Source organism: Scyliorhinus torazame, chromosome 3 (assembly GCF_047496885.1).
Source record: "Scyliorhinus torazame isolate Kashiwa2021f chromosome 3, sScyTor2.1, whole genome shotgun sequence".
Taxonomy (NCBI): Eukaryota; Metazoa; Chordata; class Chondrichthyes; order Carcharhiniformes; family Scyliorhinidae; genus Scyliorhinus; species Scyliorhinus torazame.
This window is the reverse complement of record NC_092709.1, coordinates 225,194,647-225,216,544: the sequence shown is the minus strand read 5'-3', so window position 1 is coordinate 225,216,544 and position 21,898 is coordinate 225,194,647. Positions and strand designations below refer to the sequence as shown.

At 48.7% G+C, this 21,898-nt stretch overlaps 1 protein-coding gene across 2 annotated transcripts in view; it reads right to left on the bottom strand.

Moving 5' to 3' along the window:
* Positions 1–21,898, bottom strand: part of LOC140408969 (mannosylglucosyl-3-phosphoglycerate phosphatase-like) — a 93,187-nt gene that overhangs the window by 37,916 nt on the left and 33,373 nt on the right. For both annotated transcript variants that reach the window (XM_072496944.1, XM_072496945.1), the window contains exon 4: positions 12,233–12,380. In XM_072496944.1, the coding sequence (XP_072353045.1) occupies positions 12,233–12,380 (148 nt within the window). The remainder of the gene's footprint in view (positions 1–12,232; positions 12,381–21,898) is intronic.

The window sequence follows — 21,898 nt, the reverse complement described above, 5'->3', positions numbered from 1 at the left end:
AATTGGAGGAGGCTTGAGACCGACAATCAGCTAGGGCTTCTGTCCCGCAACCCTTAAATACCCCAAGCCTCTCCCACCCTTACCATGACTATTCCACCATCTCTCAGAATGCCATCCAGTGAGCCAGCTGTACTGCCAAACTTTGCTCTGTATACTTGCCCCTGGCCACATCAGGACCCCCCCAAACACCAGACCTCTGCCAGCAACATTAGGGAGGCTGTGCTCAGCCTGTGTTCATCCAGCCACTTACCCATTGGCTGCATGAAGGTTCTCAGTGGTGAAGCCCTGCTTTTTAGTGTTTGATGGTTGGCAGCTGCCTCTATGGTGCTGGCGTTCCCAGAGTACTTTGCAGGCATCAAATGTTGCTGGACATGCAGTGCTTTAACAACCTCTGAGACATGGCATTTGGGCCTTCAAGGAGGCACTTGAGAGTTCAGGAGCGTGAAGTGCTCTCACAACTAACAAGGCTAATCACTCATTTGAAATAGCCTTCAGCTGTGAAGCTAGAGGCTGGTCACAGTCAAAGGAAGTGAAATTGACTTTCAGGAGAGAAGCTGCAGCATGACTCTCTCTTTGGTGAGTTTGGTAGGACAGACAGACTGCAGCTGTGGGTGCCCCTGTTATGGGTCCCCACAATATTTAAAGATATCTTGAAGGCCTCACAGATGCAAAACCCCTCATCCCCCTGGCGACTATCTGGCATGAAGTGCAAACTGTAGATGGTGTGACCATGGGTACATTACTGTCCACCCCACATCATTTCCCAAACCACCTCTTCCAATTTTCTGCATTCAGAGGACCAGGAACTGCCACCTACCCAGCCACAGCAGCCTCAGAAGGAAGTGAGAAATAGCACACCATTGTGAAAGAAGAAGTATCACTTGATGTGACACCCAGTTTAGACCCTGACATTGTGCAAACTTTAGAAGCTGGTGTACAGTGGGATTAATATGCAGTGAGTCATCAGGCAGAAGTGGACTGCAGCCAGGCTAGGGAGAAAAGATAGCTCATGTGCCAACTCACTGGCGTGGAATCGCAGACAAGTTCTGTTGCAGGAGACTCAAGTGAGGGTTTGGATGAGGCAACCTACAGAAGAACGCTGTTGAGGGTGCACATATAGATGCTTGGTGCATTGGCAAGCCTGCCAGACAGCCTCCTGTCACTGTCAAGATGCATGGAGGAGTCCAGCTCAAATGTGGCACATATGCTTGCACGGAGCTTAGGACCCATCTTTTCCAATGTAGAAATGGTAATCAACTATATGACAGGACTTGTGCACCTAGTTGTGAAGTCGGTCTCAGCTTCCTCTACGACAAAGGCAGAACCTACCCAATGCCCGAGCGCTGCAGTGAACGCTCAAACTGACGGTCATGGGGTTAGTATTTACTTGCCATACAGGCTCAAAGTGCTGTCATTGTGGCTGCAGGTCTGAGTGCTCAAAAGATTCATGCAGATTCTATGGGCAGTCCAGAAGTCTATGCTCCGAACAGATTATTGGGACTGGTGAGGTGGGAGTGTCAGTGGCATCATCAGAACAGACCAAGCAGAGGTGGCGGTACAGTGGTATACAGCCGGGAGGGAGTTGCCCTGGGAGTCCTCAACATCAACTCTGGATTCCATGAAGTCTCATGGCTTCAGGTTAAACATGGGCAAGGAAACCTTCTACTGATTACCACGTACTGGCCACCATCAGCTGATGAATCAGTATTCCTCCATGTTGAACACCAATTGGAGGAAGCACTGAGGATGGCAAGGGCGCAGAATATGATCTGGGTGGGGGACTTCAATGTCCATCACCAAGAGTGGCTTGGTGGTACTATCACAGACCGGGCTGGGCGGGTCCTTAAGGACATAGCTGCTAGACTGAGACTGCAGCAGGTGGTGAGGGAAAAACATACTTGGACCTCATCCTCACCAGTCTGCCTGCTGCAGATGCATCTATCCATGACAGTATCAGTAGGTGACCCACCACACAATCCTCATGGAGACAAAGTCCCGTCTTCACATTGAGGATACCCTCCATCGTGTTGTGTGGCACTACCACCGTGCTAAATGGGATAGACTTCAAACAGATCTAGCAACTCAAGACTGGGCATCCATGAGGCACTGTGGGCCATCAGCAGCAGCATAATCAAAGACCCTTTCCACCCAGCTTACTCACTCTTCTAACTTCTTCCATCGGGCAGGAGATACAAAAGTCTGAGAACATGCATGAACAGACTCAAAAACAGCTACTTCCCCCGCTGTTACCAGACTCCTAAACCACCCTCTTATGGACTGACCTCATTAACACTACACCCTTGTATGTTTCACCCGATGCCGGTGTTTATGTAGTTACATTGTGTTGCCCTATTAAGTATTTTCTTTTCTTTTCATGTACTTAATGATCTGTTGAGCAGCTCGCAGAAAATTCTTTTCACTGTACCTCGGTACACGTGACAATAAACAAAATCCAAAATCCAGCAGAATTGTATTCAACCATAGTCTGCAACGTCATGGCTCGGCATATCACCCACTCTACCATTACCACCCAGCCAGGGGATCAACCTTGGTTCAATAAAGAGTGCAGGAGAGCATGGAGCAACATCAGACATGCTGAAAAATGAGGTGTCAACCTGGTGAAGCTACAACACAGGACTACTTGTGTACCCAACAGCACAAGCAGCAAGTAATAGACAGAGCTAAGCGATTCCACAACCAACGCATCAGATCTAAGCAGCCCGCTTGTTTGCTCCTCCTTCCACAAACATTCAAACCCTCCACCAATGACGAACAGTGGCAGCCTTGTGTACCATCTGCACTGCACCTTCCAAACCCACAACCACTACCATCTAGAAGGACAAGAGCAGCAGATACCTGGGAATCCCACCCACCTGGAGGTTACCCTCCAAGTCACTCACCACCCCGACTTGGAAATATATAGCTGTTCCTTCACTGTCACTGAGTCAAGATTCTGGAATTCCTTCCCTAACAGCATAGTGAGTGTACCAGCCAGGACTGCAGCGGTTCAAGAAGGCAACTCACCACCACCTTCTGAAGGGCAACTAGGGTTGGGCAATAGATGCTGGCCTAACATCCCATAAATGAAGTTTAAAAAATTTGAATCTGCTGATCCCGCAGGGTGACAGAATTTATGCTACCACCACTGCCAATCCACCAGTGCCATTGTTCTTGCCTCTAAGCCATCCATCCAATACAACTACCAGCCATGCAGAGGTGATTTAGCACAGGGGCTGGTTTAGCACAGGGCTAAATTGCTGGCTTTGAAAGCAGACCAAGACAGGCCAGCAGCACGGTTCAATTCCCATACCAGCCTCCCCGAACAGGCGCCGGAATGTGACGACTAGGGGCTTTTCACAGTAACTTCATTTGAAGCCTACTTGTGACAATAAGTGATTTTCATTTCATTTCATGATGCAATCGAAAGCCAGTGAGGGCCAGAGCTATTTGAAGGTATCTTGCAAAGCTCCCAAAAGTCAGCAACCTTTCACAAGTAATGGCATGCCAGTGGGGTCCCAGGAACATGCAGTGGTATGTCACTATTGTAAGAGAAATTTTCATAATCCTTGTTGTAGAGACTGGGGCAGACTTAAGATTTCTTGAATATTTTGTCTCCCGTGACACGGACAGTCATTACTCCGACTATGAAATATATCGCCGTTCCTTTACTGTCGTTGGGTCAACATCTGGAGCTCCCTCCCTAATAGCACTGTAGGCGTACCTATACCACATGGACTGCAGCGGTTCAAGAAGGCAGCTCACCACCACCTTCTCAAGGGCAATTATGGTTGGGCAGTAAATGATGGCCTACCCAGCAACGCCCACATCCCTTAAATGATTTTAAAAAAAAGAAGGTCCTGTATCTATGACAGCAGCTACATCTGAACAGCTAATAGTCACCATCACATGTGGCTGGTAGCTGTGTCTGGAGGAAAGAACAGAAGTATATTCAGGGCCATCTACCTCTACATAGGCTACATTCTCTTGCCCTTTTATTATGGTATGTGTAGGTGGCACTCTTCTGGTTGTATTGGTCTTAGTAATTGAATTTGATGATAAATGATAAACATGAGCAAAGTGGTTGGGTATTCCACAGGCTTTACGCTGCGGTTTGCCAATGGCAGGACACTCTATCTGGTATGGGTAAACAGCGTCACAGTGGAAACATTGTTTGGACAAATTGGGCGACACGGTAGCACAGTTGCTTCACATTTCAAGGGTCCCAGGTTCAATTCCAGCTTGGGTCACTATCTGTGCGGAGTGTGCACGTTCTCCCGTATCTAGAACATATAGAACATAGAACAATACAGCGTAGTACAGGCCCTTCGGCCCACGATGTTGCACCGAAACAAAAGCCATCTAACCTATACTATGCCATTATCATCCATATGTTTATCCAATAAACTTTTAAATGCCCTCAATGTTAGCGAGTTCACTACTGTAGCAGGTAGGGCATTCCACGGCCTCACTACTCTTTGCGTAAAGAACCTACCTCTGACCTCTGTCCTATATCTATTACCCCTCAGTTTAAAGTTATGTCCCCTCGTGCCAGCCATTTCCATCCGCGGGAGAAGGCTCTCACTGTCCACCCTATCCAACCCCCTGATCATTTTGTATGCCTCTATTAAGTCTCCTCTTAACCTTCTCTCCAACGAAAACAACCTCAAGTCCATCAGCCTTTCCTCATAAGATTTTCTCTCCATACCAGGCAACATCCTGGTAAATCTCCTCTGCACCCACTCCAAAGCCTCCACGTCCTTCCTATAATGCGGTGACCAGAACTGTACGCAATACTCCAAATGCGGCCGTGCCAGAGTTCTGTACAGCTGCAACATGACCTCCCGACTCCGGAACTCAATCCCTCTACCAATAAAGGCCAACACTCCATAGGCCTTCTTCACAACCCTATCAACCTGGGTGGCAACTTTCACGGATCTATGTACATGGACACCTAGATCCCTCTGCTCATCCACACTTTCAAGAACTTTACCATTAGCCAAATATTCCGCATTCCTGTTATTCCTTCCAAAGTGAATCACCTCACACTTCTCTTAATTAAACTCCATTTGCCACCTCTCAGCCCAGCTCTGCAGCTTATCTATATCCCTCTGTAACCTGCTATATCTTTCCACACTATCGACAACACCACCGACTTTAGTGTCGTCTGCAAATTTACTCACCCACCCTTCTGCGCCTTCCTCTAGGTCATTGATAAAAATGACAAACAGCTACGGCCCCAGAACAGATCCTTGTGGTACTCCACTTGTGACTGTACTCCATTCTGAACATTTCCCATCAACCACCACCCTCTGTCTTCTTTCAGCTAGCCAATTTCTGATCCACATCTCTAAATCACCCTCAATCCCCAGCCTCCGTATTTTCTGCAATAGCCTACTGTGGGGAACCTTATCAAACGCTTTGCTGAAATCCATATACACCACATCAACTGCTCTACCCTCATCTACCTGTTCAGTCACCTTCTCAAAGAACTCAATAAGGTTTGTGAGGCATGACCTACCCTTCACAAAGCCATGCTGACTATCCCTGATCATATTATTCCTATCTAGGTGATTATAAATCTTGTCTCTTATAATCCCCTCCAAGACTTTACCCACTACAGACGTGAGGCTCACCGGTCTATAGTTGCCGGGGTTGTCTCTGCTCCCCTTTTTGAACAAAGGGACCACATTTGCTGTCCTCCAGTCCTCTGGCACTATTCCTGTAGCCAATGATGACATAAAAATCAAAGCCAAAGGTCCAGCAATCTCTTCCCTGGCCTCCCAGAGAATCCTAGGATAAATCCCATCAGGTCCCGGGGACTTATCTATTTTCAGCCTGTCCAGAATTGCCAACACCTCTTCCCTACGTACCTCAATGCCATCTATTCTATTAGCCTGGGGCTCAGCATTCTCCTCCACAACATTATCTTTTTCCTGAGTGAATACTGACGAAAAATATTCATTTAGTATCTCGCCTATCTCTTCAGACTCCACACACAATTTCCCATCCCTGTCCTTGACTGGTCCTACTCTTTCCCTAGTCATTCGCTTATTCCTGACATACCTATAGAAAGCTTTTGGGTTTTCCTTGATCCTTCCTGCCAAATACTTCTCATGTCCCCTCCTTGCTCGTCTTAGCTCTCTCTTTAGATCCTTCCTCGCTACCTTGTAACTATCCATCGCCCCAACTGAAACTTCACACCTCATCTTCACATAGGCCTCCTTCTTCCTCTTTAACAAGAGATTCCACTTCCTTGGTAAACCACGGTTCCCTCGCTCGACGCCTTCCTCCCTGCCTGACCGGTACATACTTATCAAGAACACGCAGTAGCTGATCCTTGAACAAGCCCCACTTATCCAGTGTACCCAACAATTGCAGCCTACGTCTCCACCTTATCCCCCCCAAGTCACGTCTAATGGCATCATAATTGCCCTTCCCCCAGCTATAACTCTTGCCCTGCGGTGTATACTTATCCCTTTCCATCATTAACGTAAATGTCCCCGAATTGTGGTCACTGTCCCCAAAGTGCTCTCCTACCTCCAAATCCAACACCTGGCCTGGTTCATTACCCAAAACCAAATCCAACGTGGCCTCGCCTCTTGTTGGCCTGTCAACATATTGTTTCAGGAAACCCTCCTGCACACACTGTACAAAAAAACGACCCATCTATTGTACTCGAACTATATCTTTTCCAGTCAACATTTGGAAAGTTAAAGTCTCCCATAATAACTACCCTGTTACTTTCGCTCTTATCCAGAATCATCTTCGCCATCCTTTCCTCTACATCCCTAGAACTATTAGGAAGCCTATAAAAAACTCCCAACAGGGTGTCCTCTCCTTTCCTGTTTCTAACTTCAGCCCATACTACCTCGGAAGAAGAGTCCCCATCTAGCATCCTCTCCGCCACCGTAATACTGCTCTTGACTAGCAGCGCCACACCTCCCCCTCTTTTGCCTCCTTCTCTGAGCTTACTAAAACACCTAAACCCCGGAACCTGCAACATCCATTCCTGTCCCTGCTCTATCCATGTCTCCGAAATGGCCACAACATCGAAGTCCCAGGTACCAACCCATGCTGCCAGTTCCCCTACCTTGTTTCGTATACTCCTGGCATTGATGTAGACACACTTCAAACCACCTACCTGAACACTGGCCCCCTCCTGCGACGTCAAATCTGTGCTCCTGACCTCTATACTCTCATTCTCCCTTACCCTAAAACTACAATCCAGGTTCCCATGCCCCTGCTGCATTAGTTTAAACCCCCCCAAAGAGCACTAACAAATCTCCCCCCCCAGGATATTTGTGTCCCTCAGGTTCAGATGTAGACCATCCTGTCTGTAGAGGTCCCACCTGCCCCAGAAAGAGCCCCAGTTATCCAGAAATCTGAATCCCTCCCGCCTGCACCATCCCTGTAGCCACGTGTTTAAATGCTCTCTCTCCCTATTCCTCATCTCACTATCACGTGGCACGGGCAACAACCCAGAGATAACAACTCTGTTTGTTCTAGTTCTGAGCTTCCATCCTAGCTCCCTGAACGCCTGCCTGACATCCTTGTCCCCTTTCCTACCTATGTCGTTAGTGCCAATGTGGACCACGACTTGGGGCTGCTCCCCCTCCCCCCTAAGGACCCGGAAAACACGATCCGAGACATCACGTACCCTTGCACCTGGGAGGCAACATACCAAACGTGAGTCTCTCACGCTCCCACAAAATCTCCTATCTGTGCCCCTGACTATAGAGTCCCCAATTACTAATGCTCTGCTCCTCTCCCCCCTTCCCTTCTGAGCAACAGGGACAGACTCCGTGCCAGAGGCCCGTACCCCATGGCTTACCTCTGGTAAGTCGTCCCCCCCACAAGTATCCAAAGCGGTATACTTGTTTCTCAGGGGAACGACCGCAGGGGATCCCTGCACGGACTGCTTTTTCCCAGTCCCTCTTACAGTTACCCACCTATCTCCAATCTTTGGTGTAACTAATTCCCTGAAGCTGCTATCTATGACCCCTTCTGCCTCCCGAATGATCCGAAGTTCTTCCAACTCCAGCTCCAGTTCCCTAACTCGGTCTTGGAGGAGCTGGAGATGGCAGCACTTCCTGCAGGTAAAATCAGCAGGGACACTAATTGCATCCCTCACCTCAAACATCCTGCAGGAGGAACATTGCACTCCCTTCCCTGCCATTCCTCTAACTTTCTACCAAGATCAGGCTAACAACTAAATTAAATTTTTTATAAAAAATAATAATAATATAATAAAATATGGTACTTACCTCAGACCAATGGGTTTTATTATTAGGTTAGAGGAGGAGGGCAGGTGGGAGACACTACACGTGTAGTGTCTCGGGTTTCCTCTCCACCAGAATTTATTGGTGAGGGTCTTCCCAGACGTCCGCGGGTCGACTTCCTGTTCCCGCCTAAAACACTAATTTTTTTTTTAAAAATTCTCAGCTCCTGCTGAAATTGACTAACCAGCCAGCTCCACTCCCGCCGAAATCGACTGGCCTGCCCCTGCAAAGACAAGTGCTTTTAAAGGACAGACTTACCTCCCAGCAGCCACTTCCGCACTGCTCCAGCTGAAACTGACTCACCAGCTGTTCTCCCGCCGAAATCGACTGGCCTGCCCCTGCAAAGACAAGTGCTTTTAAAGGACAGACTTACTTCCCAGCAGCCACTTCCGCACTGCTCCCGCTGAAACTGACTCACCAGCTGTTCTCCCGCCGAAATCGACTGGCCTGCCCCTGCAAAGACAAGTGCTTTTAAAGGACAGACTTACCTCCCAGCAGCCACTTCCGCACTGCTCCCGCTGAAACTGACTCACCAGCTGTTCTCCCGCTGAAATCGACTGGCCTGCCCCTGCAAAGACAAGTGCTTTTAAAGGACAGACTTACCTCCCAGCAGCCACTTCCGCACTGCTCTCGCTGAAACTGACTCACCAGCTGTTCTCCCGCCGAAATCGACTGGCCTGCCCCTGCAAAGACAAGTGCTTTTAAAGGACAGACTTACCTCCCAGCAGCCACTTCCGCATTGCTCCCGCTGAAACTGACTCACCAGCTGTTCTCCCGCCGAAATCGACTGGCCTGCCCCTGCAAAGACAAGTGCTTTTAAAGGACAGACTTACCTCCCAGCAGCCACTTCCGCACTGCTCAGCTGAAACTGACTCACCAGCTGTTCTCCCGCTGAAATCGACTGGCCTGCCCCTGCAAAGACAAGTGCTTTTAAAGGACAGACTTACCTCCCAGCAGCCACTTCCGCACTGCTCCCGCTGAAACTGACTCACCAGCTGTTCTCCCGCCGAAATCGACTGGCCTGCCCCTGCAAAGACAAGTGCTTTTAAAGGACAGACTTACCTCCCAGCAGCCACTTCCGCACTGCTCCCGCTGACACTGACTCACCAGCTGTTCTCCCGCCGAAATCGACTGGCCTGCCCCTGCAAAGACAAGTGCTTTTAAAGGACAGACTTACCTCCCAGCAGCCACTTCCGCACTGCTCCCACTGAAACTGACTCACCTGCTGTTCTCCCGCCGAAATCGACTAAATCTGTGTGGGTTTTCTCCGCTGCTCCGGTTTCCTCCCACAGTTCAAAGATGTGCAGGTTAGGTGGATTGGCCATGCTAAATTGTCCTTAAGTGTCCAAACAAGGTTAGGTGGGGTTACTGGATTACGGGATAGGGTGGAGGTGTGGGCTTAGGTAGGGTGCTGTTTCCAGGGGCTGGTTCAGACTCAATGGGCCGAGTGGCCTCCTTCTGCACTGTAAATTCTGTGAAGTTACACCTATCTTTGTGAGACTTGCTGCTTTGAAGGTGGTTTCTTTGCACATGAGTAATGAACAGTGCCCACAGGAGTTGAATTTGAAGTGTGGTATTTACGGTTGGCAGCCTCAACTTCAGTAGCTCGGAACTCCAAAAGCGATCGTGATCTTACTAACTCACACAGCTCTGACATCTTCTGTCTTTCTTAAGTAATTTTCAGCTCTGTTGACTAGAGAGACAACCTTGATTATTTGTTTTGATTTCCTGTTCAACATCACCAAAGTCACATTTGGTTGCTCGTTGCCTTAATCGTGTGATTGTCTCATTTGCTTCTTGCTTAATCTGTCAGAAGACAATTGTTTCGAATGTTGCATTTTTCTTGGGTGTGAAATAGTTTGTTAGTGCATTTTCTGCGGCATCATAGGGCGCTATTTACCGGCAGTGCCCATCGGATTAGGTACGGGAAATGGCCGGTAGATCACGCGAGAGGTCACTTCCGGGATTCCCGATGGTCATTACGTCTCGCATCTGGATCCCGCGCACAATTGGCGTGACCCAGACTTGCAGAGTTAAGTGAGTTTGAAAGCTCATTTAACTCTGCCGATGCCAGATCGGACTGGCATCGGGGATCTAATGGCCTCGCCAAGGAGATCCCAGCTGGGTGCCGTTTAACACTGGTCCCCACAAACAGCGGGGGGGGGGGTCTCCCACGATCGGGGGGTCTCCCAGGCGATCGGAGGTCCCAGGGTGGCAGATATATGGGCAGGTTGGCACTGCTGATGCCACACGGGAACCTTGGCACTGCCAGTCTGGCACTGCCACCTGGGCACCCTGGCAGTGCCACCTGCGTTCCAGCCTGACACTGCCAGGGTGTCCAGGTGGCACTGCCATGATGGCAGGAGAACTGCCAGGGTGCCAGGCTGGAAGTGATCAGGTGGAATTTTGCGCACACTGGGGACCAGGCCTGGGTGCCCTGCCCGTATGAGGTGGGGTGCGTGGGGCTCAAGGACCCCCAACAGGTGGGTTGGGCATTGGGGGGGTTGAGAGATCGGGTCCTGCACTGACGAGTGGAGCTCCTAAATGCAGGAAATTACGGTAAGTGCGGCCTCGACGGGACATTCCGCGTTGAGGCCCGGAAAAAAAGTGTGCCATTAGATAGTAGGTCGTTCCCGGCGGTACAAGTGCAGGACATGACCCCACTAATCCTACCTAGAATGGACTCTTTTTTTTTATGCGCCCATAGTCATTTTGCTGAGGTGTAAGTGTCTCAAAATAACTTATAATTCTTCACCTCCATTGGTATCTGTGATTGCAAAATCTGCCTTTGAAACACTGCAGCTACTATTGCCAACGTGGGATATAGATGATCTACCAACAGGTAGATTGGACATAGACAATGATACATTCATCAGCAATACAATGATGGTACTGTAATAATTAGCGTTTTATTTGATTGGATGGTTAATTTGGCAAGATCAGATTGTGTATATGTGTAGTGTGCAAGCTTTCCTGTTGCTAAACCTAAGCTGGAATGTCTCTTGTGTGTATCTAACACAGCTTCAATGTGTCCCTAAATTTCCAATTTAAAATGCTGTTTACAGAAAGTAGACAAAAACTTCCAAAAATGTCATACGTGAAAATAATGTTTCTGATTTTTCACTATCTTGTTTAGAATTAGAACTGCATCTTCTTGAACCGCTGCAGTCCATGTGGTATAGGTACGCCTACAATGCTATTAGGGGGGGAGCGCCAGATGTTGTTAAACATGGATCTTTTATTATTTCTCCTCGCAAACTGTCTCTGCTGGTACATGTGTCTATGGTAGCCTCAAGTGGACAAAATGCTCTAACCCAGGTACAGTGAATAGGAAGGACCTCTTTCTGTTAGCAGAGAGACCAATAGCCGAGGCCCATAGATTCAAAGTAATTGGTAGAACGATCAGAGAGGAATTATGGAATAGTTTTAACACCCAGAGAATGCTGGGGGTCTGAAATTTACCACCTTAGAGGGATAGAGGAAGAAACAATTATTACATTGAAAAAGCAGTTGAACATGCAATTTAACATCAGGAGTACATTTTTATAACGTGCATTGCTAATTCAGACTAGTATAAAGGTTTTTCCTCCAGCCACTGAAAACCATAAAAGCATTTGGTGCCTTTGATTCTACATGAAACTTGAAATGTTAGTGATCCATACCCATGCGCCTCAGCACAGATAAAACCCCTCTATAGCCTCATAAAATGGTATTACCCATGTTGAGGAACTGGGAAAAGAAAATCCAACTTTAAGTGAGATTTACCAGAAGACGTAGGAGCAAATGTACGCCATTCAGCCCATCGAGTCTGCTCTGCCATTCAATCGGATATAAACCTCAACTCCACTTTCCTGCCTTATCCCCATAACCCTTGATCCCCTTACTGATTTGTGCTTATTTTAAATTGTTTCTGCTATATTATTCTAAATAAAGGTGCTTGCAGAAAAATATACCTGAATTGAGTAACGCCACATCAGCATGAGTAGCTTCAAGCATGGCATTGGTAACAAGATTCCCGAGACTGCTCTCTGATTTCCTTACAGTGGTAAAACGCCCATCCAGTTCTACCTCTATCTGACATAGCACTTCTCCTAATAGGTGCTGCATTGGTTAAAAAAAAAGTATGTGACAAATTAAGATTTCATATTTGTTTTGTTTATGGTTAATACCCTAGTAAATTGACAACTCGCACTTACATCAAAGCAAATCTTAGTTCATATTAATATGTCCATTAATTCTAATAACTGTAAATTAGCCCAAAACCCTGGGCGGGATTCTCTGAAAATGGGTCTATGTCCCCACGCCGGTGGGAAAACCGACGCCAACGACTCCGGCATCAACGTCCCCCTAAGGTGAGAAATTCTCACCTTTCTAGGGGGCTAGGTTGCCGCCGGAGCTGTCCCCACTGCTCCAGCCGGCGCCGAAAGGCCGGCACGAGTTAGCTTATGCACGGAACGGCCAGCGTGATCTGGCGCATGCACGAACCGGCCGGCGTATTTCCGCACAAGCGCGGGGGTTCCCTTCTCCGCGCCGGCCCCTGGCAATATGGCAGAACCCTACAGGGGCCCGGCGTGGAGGAAAGATGGCCTCCCCACGTAACCAGCCCGCCTACAGATCGGTAGGCCCCGATCGCGGGCCAGGCCACCGTGGGGGCCCCCCCGGGGTCGGATCCCCCCACGCCCCCCAAAAATGGACGGCCACTCAGCCAGTCAGGGCCCGGAAAATTGCCGGGGAGGCCACTGTCAACGGGAATCCCGCCAGCCCCCGAAAAACGGCGCCAGAAAATAGGGCAGGCGGCGTCGGGGCAAGATTTGCACCTCATCCCGGGGATTCTCCAGCCCGGCGCAGGGTCGGAGAATCCCGGCCCTTGTTTCAGAGATGCTCATAATGGAAACCATAGTCAAAGTTGAATAATCCTTAATTGAATCAGCGAGGTTTCTACCAGTAAGTTGGTAGCAATGTCAAAATGCTCAACAAGCCATCTAACAATTTAGAGCTTGAAGACAGGTTTATTAAGAACTTTGGGTCCTAAGAGATGAATCATAATTTATGATGTCAAATAATATAATATAAATTTACTGCAGGTGGTAGTTTCCACTCAAAAACAACCTTACCAGGTAGGTCAAAAACATTTTTCACACCATGCATTCTCTGCAGAGGTCTTGTGGTTCACTGGGTAGCAACCATGCCTCTGAGCAGGAAACCCCAGCTTCAACTCCTACTTGAGGACTTGATGTAAGGTGCATCTTTAATGTGGCCAAACAGGTTGAGTATCAACTTATAAATCCTTCCAACATGTGCCACTGGCAGACGGTGAGGGCAGGAGAGATTCCTGGTCATCCATGTGATGGGAAAGAAAATGGAGCATCTATCATCATTATTCATAACCCAAGGTTACAACATGCTTGTAAAAGTGTATGGTAACGCAGCAACTTAGGACTCCTGGTGGGCTAGTTGACTGTTATCTGGATGGTTGGTGTGGATCAAATCGGTGCCAACAGCAATGGGGTTTGATACCTTTTCCGGCTGGGATGGATTCAGTACATGATTCTTTGTCCTGCATACTGGAGGCTGTAGTGCTGTTGGTTGTACCTGTCTGGCAGAGAACTCAAGAAGAAGCTCCACTATAATAACCCTCATGAGACTCATGGGACACCCCGATTGATCTCCCCGTGGGACTCATGGAATACGAGCTCTTCCACTAGTCGGTGGAGGCCCATCAGCTGGGGCTTGACAAGATCGTCTCATAAATGGGTTAGCATGGGGGCGCAATGGATAGGACTGCTGCCTCACGGCACGAGGTCCCAGGTTCGATCCCGGCTCTGGGTCACTGTCCGTGTGGAGTTTGCACATTCTCCCCGTGTTTGCGTGGGTTTCGCCCTCACAACACAAAGATGTGCCGGGTAGGTGGATTGAGTACACTGGATCAAGCTAAATTGCCCCTTAATTGGAAAAAATGAATTGGATACTCTAAATTTATAAAAAATAAAATAAAAAATAAAAAAATAGGACTGAGCAGGAGTCCCAATTGGGACCTTGGGAATGTAAGCCACATTGTGGCCACTACTTTTGTCCAATGAAACTTCTTTTGGATTTACCTTCTCCAGCCTTCTGAGCTTTTACACCCATATACTGTAAGGAGGCTCTATTGGCCCAGAGAAAACCTCTGCAGTCAGGCTGACCTAATAGAGACAAGGCCACCTTTGTCAAAAAGACAAGAGCAGTAACACTTCACTGAAGTTGTTGCAAGAACATTTTAATATTCACCCATGCAATTGATGTAATGTGGTGAAGTGCCTCATTAGTTACCCCAAATCATTCCTACCACTGGATGACAATGCAGTATATCCTGAATTAGTTATTTACTTATCTATTTTAAAATGGTAGCAGCAGATACAGGAGTACCTATTTGGTGCAAAGGGTTTTATGAAAAGCTATTCTTCTGTGAACATAATGTAATTTCCTCGGAGTGCAAATCAACAGCAGATTGCTACTCCGTAGCGACTTAAATTGTAAAGCATCTGTCTCGTATGACCTTCCTGACTCAGGCTGGGTGAGGCTGATGAAGTGCAGCGCATCCATGGTTCTAGTGTGAAATGTAAAACGAGCAGAGTGAAGGAGATCACACCCCTTTTCACAGCACTAAAGCCATAAAGCAGGTGAGTTTAAAGGTCCCATTGAAATGGAGAAGGTAAGTTTCAGGTCGGGTGGTGGGGAGTGGCGGCATGGTGGCACAGTGGTTAGCACTGCTGCCTCACAGCTCCAGGGTCCCGGGTTCAATTCCAGCCTTGGGTGACTGTCTATGTGGAGTTTGCACTTTCTCCCGTGTCTGCATGGGTTTCCTTCGGGTGCCCCAGTTTCCTCCCACAGTCCAAAGATGTGCAGGTTAGGTGGATTGGCCATGCTAAATTGCCCCTTAGTGTTCAAAAGGTTAGGTGGGGCTACTGGGATGAGGTGGAGGCGTGGGCTTAAGTAGGATGCTCTTTCCAAGGGCTGATGCAGACTGGATGGGCCTAATGGCCTCCTACCGCACTGTAAATTCTATGATTCTATGAGGGAGGGTGCACTGTTGACCTAGTTTGGTGAGGGATTTGGGGTGCCTAGTTGGGAGATGTTGGGGGGTCCCCTAGGGGGGGGGGGGGGGTGTACTGTGCGGGGCTCGGTCTGGGTGTTTAAAATCGTTACTCTGAGGTTAGAAGTGCATTTATCCCTTCCAACTCTTTCAGAGTAACAATAGAGTGTAAAACCAGCAGAACCATTCAAATGATTTAAATCACTTTGTTGGATGGTTCCCAGCCCAGTGTGATTGTCCAGGGGAAGTTAGCCCGCTCTATTAGGTCCCGCCCCACTAGCATGACGCTGTGGGCCAAGCTGCAAAGTTTAATCTGCACAGAGTGCAGCAAAATGTGGCACGAAAAGTCAGCTGTGTAGCTTGTGAGTCACACACTGCTTTTCTCATCTCAGCCAGCACTTTGTGCAAATAATGGAAACTTCTGGCCATAGAATTGCAGAACAGGCTTTAGACAGAGAGCCATGCTTCAGCTGATGAAGCTTGATAATTATCTTCAGAATCTCTGGGGTAGGAAGCAGAAATCAGTCAGAAAATACTCACTGCCTTAGTTCTGAAGAATGTTTTTTAGACAAACTATATTCTAGCATTAAGTGAGTGTATTCAGGAAAGGAATTGTGGGGTGGAAGGGGGGATACATCTAAAAAAAATCATGTTATTCAAACAGTGATTTCAACACAGGTTGTACCAGGGATGTAAATTAAGATACCTGGAATAATTTAAAGTTTTTGATCAAATAAATTGTCTGCACTTCCTTTATCAAAGCAACAAACGTATGGAGCAAATCAGTAATTTTCCAAAAATTGTGACAACAGAAATCAATATTTGTAAGTAGGAAGGGCTGAATTTTTCAAGGCCTGCAGGAATGGGCTGAGAGGAGAGGGGCAGAAAAATTGGGAGAGAAGGCTAGGGACGGTGACACATCATCTTCCCGCCACCATGTCATTCTGCCAGCAGAGGGAAGGTGGAGGATCACCCTTTCCACCCTGCCCTGAGGCCAATTGTGTTACTTTAGTGGCTAATTAACAGCCTCCTCCCACAGTCACAGGCATTTTTACCAGCGAGGGGTGGGCTTTCTGTTGCATGGGGAGACTGCCTGATCAACTCTGGTGGCTTTCCAGTGGGCTTGGGTGTGGTGTTGGGTGCTCTGGTGCACAGATGAGCCAACACAGTTGTATGTGGTACAACTCTATTTTATTTTAACTCTTATAATACAGTTCGTTCTGGATACTCTGCACGTGCTGTCTCCCTGAGTGTGTTTGGTAGCAGATGTGTCCTGGTCCTCCTCTGCAGCTAATACTGACCACGTGTCTGTGCTTTTATATCTTTCTGTCATTGGTTGTGGTGTTGTGTGTTCTGATTTGTCTGTTGGTGTGTCTATCATGATGTGTGTGTTTGAATATCATGACATCCCCCCTTTTTACAAAGATATGTGCCTACGTGGTTATAAATATAATTGTGTCGTGAGTGCATCTAAGAGTGTGTGTGTGTGTTGTGTACAGCGTGTGTGTATGACGTAACTATTTACATGGGGCGATGTCGGGTGCGTCACACTAACAAGGTTGTACCATAACAAAACTTGGATGCGAGAGAAAAAAAAAACTTGAACATTGGTCCGGTCAGACGATATCTGGAACAATAAACAACAACAGGTTATAATACAGAAGTGTTTGACTTTTTGAACGTATGAACAGCGTTATAAGTCCAGTCTAATGGGTGACCGCCTCAAGAATGGGCTGGTCCTCAAGCCGGTTCAGCTGTGGAGATTTGGGGTCACACTGGTTCACCTTGGACTGTTGGAGGTGATGCTGTTGCCGAAGTCTCTACTTTACCATTTGTTGTACTTCATGCAGTGCTTGGTTTTTTCATTCGTGCAAATATAACATTCAACATCTTTGTTAGTGGTGCCTTGGCTGTGGTTTGGTTCTGGTGGCGATGGAAGGGGCATGATCCGTGGCATCTCCACGAAGTCATCCTTGGGAACCAGTGGAGGATCCGGCGTGTGCGTACGGTTCAGTTGCGAGCGTGGAAGGCGGCGCAAAGCTCGCTGATTGCGCCTACGCACCAATCCATCCGCCCTGCATGCCAGGAACAAGGTGGAGTCTTTTTTCTTTTTATGTTTGTGGTGGACGGCATCTTGTAGCCGATGGGTCGTTGCCATCGAAGTAGCACCATCACTAATATCATGCAAGGCGATGACTGTGCCAGATGTGGAAGTTGGCCGAGACCGTGCACGCTGGTTCCGGCCACCTGCTGTGCCGGAAGGGCGACTCCGCAGAAAAACGTCGAAGCATGTCGCCTTGGAGAGAGAATTGTTGCTCGCATCAACGTCTGGCGATGGCGCGAATTGGTGTGTCCATCTTGGACCGCCGGTGCTGGTTGCCACTGCCGACCCAGTGGGACTGCCACGCGATCCATTCCCTGTCGCCGTGGCATCCGCCGTCACCCTGAGCGTGCCATCACCGAGGCCGCGACACCGCCCGTCCGGAGCAAGGTCTGGCGTGCGCAAATCAGAGTCGGCGCTTGGCTGCTCCCCATCTGGAGTCCGGTCTGCCTTCCGTCGATGCCCCCCGTCCGGAGTCCCAACAGGTTCACTGGAGGCAGCCGAGATTCCCTGAAGCTGCACTTCTGGAGTCGGAACATGCAGGAATGCACCAACCAGTGGAGAGGCTCGAGCCATCGAGGGTGGAAGCGGTGCGCCGCCACCGCAGTCGTCAGTGGTCCCACCGTGATCGTCGAGTGCCTCGGTATGCACTAGGCGAGGTCTGTCACCTTGCACCTTTTGCATGGGAAGTGGGATGCTGTCGTCACTCGTCTCACATCCCGTGGATAGATCCTCATTAGCAGCTTGCTGTTCACTAGGGTTGGATAAATTGTCAGAGTTTTCATCTGGTGGTGCACACCATGTCGGTGGACTGTCATTGTCTTGCCGTTGTCCTTCATTTGGGCTTTTCTTCTTTGGAATTTTAAATCTTCCCCCAGACATTGCACAACCTTGTTTATTACCCCCAAATTCTCCCATATGTATGGTCTCGAATATAGGATCCAATGTTTCTATCGACATTGTACTATTTTCCAAAGAACATTCCGTTTCACTTTTCTTCTCAGGTACCTCATATGTATCTTTGTCTAATGTACATGCCTTCATGGTCTCTGGGTCTGATTTTGCTGGGACTGGCATGGTCACAGTCTCTCTTTTACTGTTCTCAATTGCCCACATTATACTCCCCATACATAACTGCTTAATCACTGAGGTTAGTGTGGTACAATGGATAATCGGGTCGACCTTATCTGCATCTTCACCATTAGTGGAAAGCACACTTGGTTCACTTGAAACTGCTGTGGGTTTTAAATTCGTTATCTGGCTACTCGATGTCGGTGTCCTCAGGATTCTTGCTCCAATGTTCTGCTCATTTATCAGTGGAGTGTGTATAGGTTCAATGCAATTAATGTTCCCCTCAAGGTTTGAAGAGTCATTACTGACTAACTGCTGGTCTCCGAAGTTGGGATTTTGCGGCGTTGTGTTGAAGGGAGACATTTGTCCCTGCTGTAGATATGATTCAGGTTGTGTTATTTCCATTACCTGAGGATCAATGTCTTGTCCATTTTTTCGATCCGTACTAAAACACTGGCAATTCTCAGTCTGCTCCTTGCAAGTTAAACATTCAATAAATTTCTTTAGCAAATCCTCAGCATCCTTCTGTGGCCGTGCAGCATTATTAATCTCTGTTCGGCTGTAATGATCCTGAAGGTCAGCGCATAAACCTTTTTTCTTCGGGCTTGGACGAGGCGATTCCTTTGGCTTGTCTTCAGTTGGGCTTGAACAGTCATCAGCGCTGTGCCCTTCATTGTAGCATGAGAGACCTTCATGGTCATGCTGCTGTGTAGTGGAGCATGGTAGGCTGTTATAGCCTTCTTGCTGTTCACGTGAGCATGGCAGACTTGCATCATCTGCCGCTGGTTGGTCAGGAGAGGTTGCTAGACCCTCATGGTCTTGTTCCTGCAAGGACTGCACATTGGAGTCTTGTGTTGCTTCTATCGTGGAGGCTGTCCACGAGCTCTCTGTGGAGGCTTGTGACACTGGAGTCACTTCTTGTTCGTGCAAGGACTGCGCTCTGGAGTCTTGCGTTGCTTCTATCGTGGAGGCTGTCCACGAGCTCTCTGTGGAGGCTTGTGACACTGGAGTCACTTCTTGTTCGTGCAAGGACTGCGCTCTGGAGTCTTGCGTTGCTTCTATCGTGGAGGCTGTCCACGAGCTCTCTGTGGAGGCTTGTGACACTGGAGTCACTTCTTGTCCGTGCAAGGACTGCGCTCTGGAGTCTTGCATTTCTGCAATTGTGGAGTCTGTCCACGAGCTTGCTGTGGAGGCTTGTGACACTGGAGTCACTTCTGGTTCATGCGAGGACTGCGCTCTGGAGTCTTGCATGTCTTCTTTCATAGAGTCGGGAACGTTGAGCGGGACGTGGACCACGCTCTGTGTGGCAGCAGGGCGCTCTCCGTGTGCTTGCACCGCTCCCTGTCTGTTAATGTCAGGCTGCAGCATCATCCGGTACTGATAAGTTGGAACGTCATATCTGCTGGATTGAAGATCCTCAAATCCGAAAAATGAATCCGCATCTGCGTCGGATTCAATGTGGGGGCCGCCAATGTGCAACACGAAAGGTTCGTCCGAGTCATAGTCGTATAGGACCACGGAGCTATCATTGGGCTCGCGAGGTCCGGAAACACTGTAAAGATCGTCATCGAAGTATTCGAGGTCGGAATCATCGGCTTGTGCGTAGGTAACTGCTTGTCGGAGGGTTCTTCGGAGGTCAAATTCATCTCCTGGGTCAATTTGCGGCACTGTGCTGTCATTCCAGGTGAGGGAAGGTTGTTTTACAGCTTTAACAGATTTTTGTTTTTTTGATTTGGGACGTTTCCCTTTTAAATTGGATTTGGGACGTTTCCCCTTTAAATTGGTGCAGTCTGGGGCCTCTGACATCCTGACGCTCGGTTGTAGCACGTAGGAAGCGACTGCGCATGCTCAAATCGCTGTTCCTTTACCGATGGCCGTTTTCTTCACTGCGCATGCGCAGCATCTCGCGCATGCGCAAACGAAACTTCCGGTTCTGCGCACTGCTCGCGCAACTGTGCTAGCGTGATACCTTTAGCAAGATGGCCGCCGACCTCGACCCAGCCCTCTCTCAGGCCCGGGATTTCGGCCTCTGGGAATTCGGGCTCCGGGATCCCAGCCACGAGGTGAGTACTGCAGCTTTTCTTACCTTTACTTGCCGATTGGATTGCGTTTTCTTCACAGTACTTGGAGAATTTGTCCAGGACTGCCTGGTAATCGTACCTTTGCTGCCTCCTGAAGAACCTGAACCTTGTGAATATTTCTCTTGCCCTTGCACCGGCGATGGTGAGGAGAAATTCAATTTTTTCGCTATCATCCAGGTCTTGGAGTTCAGCTGCCACCAGGAACAATTCGAACCATTGCCGGAATCGCCGCCAGTTTTCGCGGAGATCGCCGTAGCACTGGAGCGGCTGCGGAACCGGGAGCTCTATCATTTTGCCTGGGCACTGCTGGTTGTCTGTGTACACGGAGGTATGCCGGCAGGTATCGATCCACTCCTGTACCATGTGGTGTTGGGTGCTCTGGTGCACAGATGAGCCAACACAGTTGTATGTGGTACAACTCTATTTTATTTTAACTCTTATAATACAGTTCGTTCTGGATACTCTGCACGTGCTGTCTCCCTGAGTGTGTTTGGTAGCAGATGTGTCCTGGTCCTCCTCTGCAGCTAATACTGACCACCGGGGGTCGTGTCTGTGCTTTTATATCTTTCTGTCATTGACTTCCGGGTGCGGCGATGACCAGCTGAGTCGCACGTTTCGGCAGCTCCCTGTGAAACGGACTTTTGGGCTCTTGATAGGAGCCCCAACGGCAATTTTAACGGCTGAAAACACCGTGCGGTAAACCAGAGGGTGTTCCCCCTGGACACGGATGGAAAAAGGAGAGGAAAGTGGCCGGATTGCAGCGGATCCTTTGGAACAACGGCAAGGAAGGCAAGCAGAAACCAAGATGGCGTCGGAAGGTGGCAGTTTCATATGGGGCCCTGAACAACAAGAGTTTTTGAAACGCTGCGTGGAGGAGATAAAAAAGGAAATGAAGAAAGAGTTGTTGGCCCCGATATTACAGGCGATTGAAGGGCTGAAAGAGGAACAAAAGACCCAGGAGCAGGAGCTTCGGGTCGTGAAGGCGAAAGCAGCAGAGAATGAAAACGATATACAGGTCCTGGTGGTGAAGTCGGAGATACAGGAGGCACACCAGAAACGATCTGTGGAGAGGTTGGAGGCACTGGAAAATAACGCAAGGAGGAACAACTTGAGGATTCTTGGCCTTCCTGAAGGTGTGGAGGGGGCGGACGTCGGGGCATATGTGAGCACGATGCTGCACTCGTTAATGGGAGTGGAGGCCCCGACGGGTCCGTTGGAGGTGGAGGGAGCATACCGAGTTATGGTGCGAGGATCGAGAGCAGGAGAAGCTCCCAGAGCCATAGTGGTGAGATTT